Source organism: Streptopelia decaocto (genome assembly GCF_964273445.1).
Source record: "Streptopelia decaocto genome assembly, chromosome: 2".
In the NCBI taxonomy this organism is placed as follows: domain Eukaryota; kingdom Metazoa; phylum Chordata; class Aves; order Columbiformes; family Columbidae; genus Streptopelia; species Streptopelia decaocto.
In genome coordinates, this window is record NC_138655.1 from 134,379,013 (window position 1) to 134,384,115 (window position 5,103).

Consider the following 5,103-nt stretch of genomic DNA (forward strand, 5'->3'; position numbering starts at 1 on the left):
ACTGATTTTTTCCAGCAGGATGAATTTCCAGCTATTCCCAATCAAAGCCTGATGAATACACGAAATGAAACAATTACTACTTGGTATTGTAGTGTGTTTAGTGGGTACAAAGAGCCAGCCCCTCATTTCATCTTCCTCAGCCTAGTAGTACTGTGCACCTGCTAGGAAGGAAAATGTTATCAAGATTGTACCAATTACAGCCCAAATGAATAGGGCTCAGCATCACTAAGATAGCTCTTTCTCAAGACTGACTGCTAGTAAGCTGCATTTTGATGTGCCATTGGTTACATAAACAGAAATGAAAATACCAGGTTTTTGAGAGCTAGGTTTGAATATACTTGCTCAAATTTCACAGTTTTGATTTTCAGCCTTCTAAATGAGTTATGTCTTACGTTCAGGTCCTGAAACCAACCAGGAGCTTCTGTATCTCTTGCCGCATTCTACTCACTGCCATAAAATCCAAGGAAATTCCCCAAAAGCTTAAATACACGTGAATCCCTCATACAGCTTCAGATGACACATTCTGAAGATACTAAATTAAGTATCACCTGTGAGCACATGTGACAAATGCTCAACATTGCCTATTAAACATTGCAGGTAACACAAAATAGGTTCAGCTGCATAAGATTTTTCAAATTATGCAGGAACCATCAATTCAGAAAAGTCACTGCAGTTAATAGCTCTTCTGTGAATATACAGACATGCCACCAATTTAAAGTTTTTAATGAGACACGTACAATAACACCGTGACATTTATGAGCCTTACCACATCCATAAGACATTGATTTTCAACAGAAAGAGTTCTACTGTTATTAGAGTCAATACGTGCACAGAGGTTGATGAGAACGTACCACTGCAGCACAAGAAGTCAGACACCTTCTCTCTGCAGGATTATTTTGAATTGTTTATTGAGGTTTAAGAAGTCATCCACATTTCTATAAATATAGACATTACTTGAGTAAGTGACTTACAATGTCACCAGTGCAGGTACATATATAACCAACATACAAAAGCTCCACTGGAAGCTACTTCAGTTTATTCAAAAAGGACCAAGATGTCATAAAAAAAAACAGCTGTCACTTTCAGTTATTGAAGACACTAAAGTGCATTTTTGGTTACCTCCTGGACAAACAGCTGCTGATTAAAAAGTTTGATTTTTTTTTTTTTTTAAACATATCTAAGTACATTGATTGACATTCAGGTTTGTAGCTGTCATCCTCCTGGTACACACCAGCAGGCAAGAAAAACGTATTACTTTGCTGGTTGAATAAGAGGAGGAAATAGTTTTAGCCTTTTTTTTTTTTTTTACTACTTTTTTGTTTGTTTGTTTTTTATCTGGTATTTCCAAAAAAAAAAAGTCTGAAGAGAATCTAACATTCTGATGAATTTTTACAGCACCACTAAAGTTAGTCTTAAAAATCCAGGCTCTGTTTTAGCCCTTTTAATTGCTAGCCAAGTATCTAAAGAGCCACTTGAAGTTCTGTACCAGTAAGAAAAACTACCCTCCCTTTTCCATCAAGCACTATCCTGCCCAGTTAACACTGTTTGCACACTCTGTAAACAAGAACAGCTTAAAGCATAATTAAAGCAGAACACAGGCCCATCTTGAAAATCTTCTTCCCTCACTCTCCCCTCCCACCCCCCAGTAGTGTCAAATGTTTGAGTGTATAAAGCATTATTACATTCCCAACCACAAAATACTTTAAGAGTCACAATAAAAAAAGCATACGTTGAAAGTGACATAGCAATACCACTTTAATAAAACGGGGGAGATACAAGATGTGCTCTGCTAATTTTAACTCCATCTTTACTTCATTATAATTTAGTCTATTGCCAGAAAAGTCACCAACAGAGCAAAGAATGCTGCACCGGTCAGAACCACAACAGCCAGAGTTGTTCTTTATAGCTCCTTTACTGCAATTAATTTAACTTGATAGTAGGAGAAGGACATAATATTCATAGTTCAAAAATAAATACTAATTTTGAGTAATAGTTTAAACCTGATTAGCACTGTATAACGACGGTTACTTCTAAAAAATAAAACCCTTACATACCAAAAACATGCTATATGTTGGGAAACCACTAACTATTCCATGCTCCGGCGTGTTGTTTACATTTTTTACTTGTCAAATAGTCTTTCTTTTATCGGTTGAAAAATCCACAGCACTTGAAATTTCAAGTATTTGAACTGAACATGATTTGATTTCAAAAAGTGCCAAATTAAAAACAAAACTACACACATAGCCAAGCTTTCATCGAAATCCCCAAACAAAATAAAATAACAGCCTCTTGAAATAATGGGCTACTAGCTTCAGACGTTTTTAAAGCTGTAAAATTTTCACCTAAACACTCCACTTATGAGCATTAGAAGTTTAAAAACATGGAACATCTTCAATGCAAATTGCTTGCAGAGGGCACCCTCAAACACATGAATACAACACTAATCAGAAAACCCTCGTTTTATTTGGCTATTTAGACATCCCTGTCACATATACCCACCCATCCATTTCCTGACAGTATTACATCATCTATTAGGGCTTCTGAAATAACGCAGAGCTAAACTCAGAAGAAACTAGTAAAAAAAAAAAAAAAAAAAAAAAGAAGTTCCATAACTACACAGCCTTCCACAAGGCAAGGTTGTGTAACTGATTGTTTAATGTAACTAAGCTTAACGGCATCCAAACAAGCAGGCCTGGGTTTGGAAGCTGTCTTATGTCAAATTTTGACCATGTAACTACTGTAAAATAGAAAGGTCAAAATAGAACTCATCTCTTCTTTTTCTGCTGCCTCAACATTTTCCTTCGCTTAATTATCATATCATGTAGTTTCTCCAGTCCCTCTTTGAGTCCATCTCCAATGATTGCACAGGTAGGTTGCAAATGCCAGGGAGTGGAAGAACTCAGCTCACTCATTGCTAACATCTTCTCAATTTCAGAAAGGGAGAGAGAGTTCCTCAAGTCCTGCTTGTTAGCAATGATAAGGACAGGCACTCCTTGATTTTCAGATATCCTAGTAATCTTATGAAGTTCTGTTTTGGCCTCCTCCATTCTCTCAACATCGACAGAGTCCACCACAAACACAATACCATCGGTGCACCTCGTGTACGACTTCCACAGCGGCCTCAGCTTCTCCTGGCCGCCTACATCCCAGAAGTGGAAAGTGACCGTTTTAGAGTTGCCCAGCGTCACTTTGATCTTCTCCGTATTAAATCCTTTAGTGGGGACGGTGTTGACAAACTCATTGAACTGCAGTCTGTACAGCACGGTCGTCTTCCCCGCGGAGTCCAGTCCCAAGATGACAATGTGGAAACTCTGGAAGGAAGGCAGGCTGGAGAGGATCGGCGTCTGGTCCGAGAGTCCATTCCCCATTGCCAGAGGGGAAGGTGACAGCAGGTTGCCACGAGCAGGGGCCGGCTCCCACGTCTACGTTCGCCGCCGCACTACCCTCGGATCCTACCAACGACACAAGCGGCGTTAACCCACGACTGACCGCCCTTCGCCTCGCCCGGGCTTTCGCGGCAGCAACGCGCCGGCCAGCGCCGCCGCCCCAACTGTGGAGGCGGCCGCGGGCAGCACGACGCGGAACGCCACACGCCTCCCGCCCGGCCCGGCAGGCTCTGCCGCCCCGCGACGCGGCGGCCGCTACCGACACTGCAGCTCGCCCAGTACCTGCGCCCCTCACCACACCGCCACCGCGGCCGACCACTGCCCCTCGCCTACCGCTTGTCCCCACCGGTGGGCACGTCCCTCAGCGCGGGGAGACGAGGGCAACCCGCGACCCCATTCCACCGCTGCTACCGCCGCCGCGGCTCCTCCGCATCTGGCGAGCGGGCGCCTCCCAGCCCGCGCCTAGCCCCGCGCGCCCCGCCCCGCGACCCCCATTGGCCCCGCCGCGCGGCGGGGGCGGGGAGGATGGCGCGCTCTGCCTCACCTATTGGCCGGCGGCACCGGCCACTCATCGGAGAATTCGATTTTTACCGTCCTCAACCGAGCGCCGCGGCTGAGTGCGGCTGTGGAAGGGGCTGCGGTCTCCGCAATGGCGGGGATCACTGCTCTGCGCCCACGCCCTACCTGAACTGCTCCCTGCTCCACCCGCCACTGGGCGGAGCCACTGCCTCACACGGCTCCTTTACAGGAAAGCTGCTGCGCCCGCTGCCCACGGCGCGCGAGCCCGTGCGCCAACGGGCGGACGGCACCGCAGGCAGCGCCCCAGGCCTCAACGCCCCGCCCCGCCACCAGAGGCGCCTGCACTCCCCGTTGTGGCTGCTGTCACTCTAACCACGCCCCCTAGCGGCCTGGCAGACGGCTCGGCGGCGGCTCTCAGAGCACCTGCGCCACTGCCGGGGGCGCGCAGCCTGCGGGGGGACCGTAGACAACGGGAACGCGTCCCCGTGCGGGGCGGAGGCGGCTCCGGTCTCCCGGCCGCTGTCTCTTTCCTCCTGTACTACCAGCCGCTCCCCTAGGCGCCGCGCGCCCTCCCGTCGCCTAGCAACGGGCTTCAAAGCGGCGGATCGCGGGCTGCTTTCCTCCAGCTCCCGCCCTGTTCACGTGACGCGCCGCGGCCTGCGTTCGCGGGGCCGCAGCGGCGGCTCGGTCCGCGAGTTCGCGGCGCTGAGGAGACACGGGCGGGGTGCGGGGGCTGTGGGCTCTTCTGCCGCCCCCGGAGCGGCTCTGGGGAGGCCCGGGTGAAGAGCGGTGCTGCAGTACAGCCGGAGCCTTAATAAGTTAACGTACAGCTCCTGAGCTGTTGGCGTGACGCAGCAAGTATTCCGGGCCTTAGGCCGCCGTCGTGCCTCAGCTGTGGTAAAACTGTTTGCCTGCTCTGCCCCGCCCACACTGCCCGGCACCTCCAGACACTAACGGGGGAAGTAAGAGGAGAGGGGAGTGCTGTGAACGGGGTTTCTTGCCGATGTTGCATAAATCAGAGTGAGTGGTCTGAGGCCCAGCTGTATGTTAGTGCTTGGACTCTTGTGCCCATGCAACAGGAGACGAACCGTCCAGGAGGATGATCTGGGTGGATGAAATCGGCCTGTAGGCATAGAGAGGTGGCAGCAGTGCTCAAGTCTAAATGAACGTAAATGTTACCTAGTTTAGTAAGAAGGAA

At 48.7% G+C, this 5,103-nt stretch overlaps 1 protein-coding gene across 2 annotated transcripts; it reads right to left on the reverse strand.

Moving 5' to 3' along the window:
* Positions 1-884: 884 nt before the first annotated feature.
* ARL4A (ARF like GTPase 4A) lies at positions 885-4,134 on the reverse strand. Of its 2 annotated transcripts, none has more exons than XM_082046241.1 (2): positions 3,931-4,134; positions 885-3,452 (listed from the first exon to the last, which is right to left on the reverse strand). In XM_082046241.1, exon 2 carries the CDS (start codon positions 3,366-3,368, stop codon positions 2,766-2,768), a length of 603 nt encoding a protein of 200 aa, XP_081902367.1. In that variant the 5' UTR covers positions 3,369-3,452; positions 3,931-4,134; the 3' UTR covers positions 885-2,765. The 2 variants fall into 2 exon arrangements, with proteins under 2 accessions (XP_081902367.1, XP_081902366.1); XM_082046240.1 differs by lacking the exon at positions 3,931-4,134 and adding an exon at positions 3,720-3,873.
* Between the last annotated feature and the right edge of the window lie 969 nt (positions 4,135-5,103).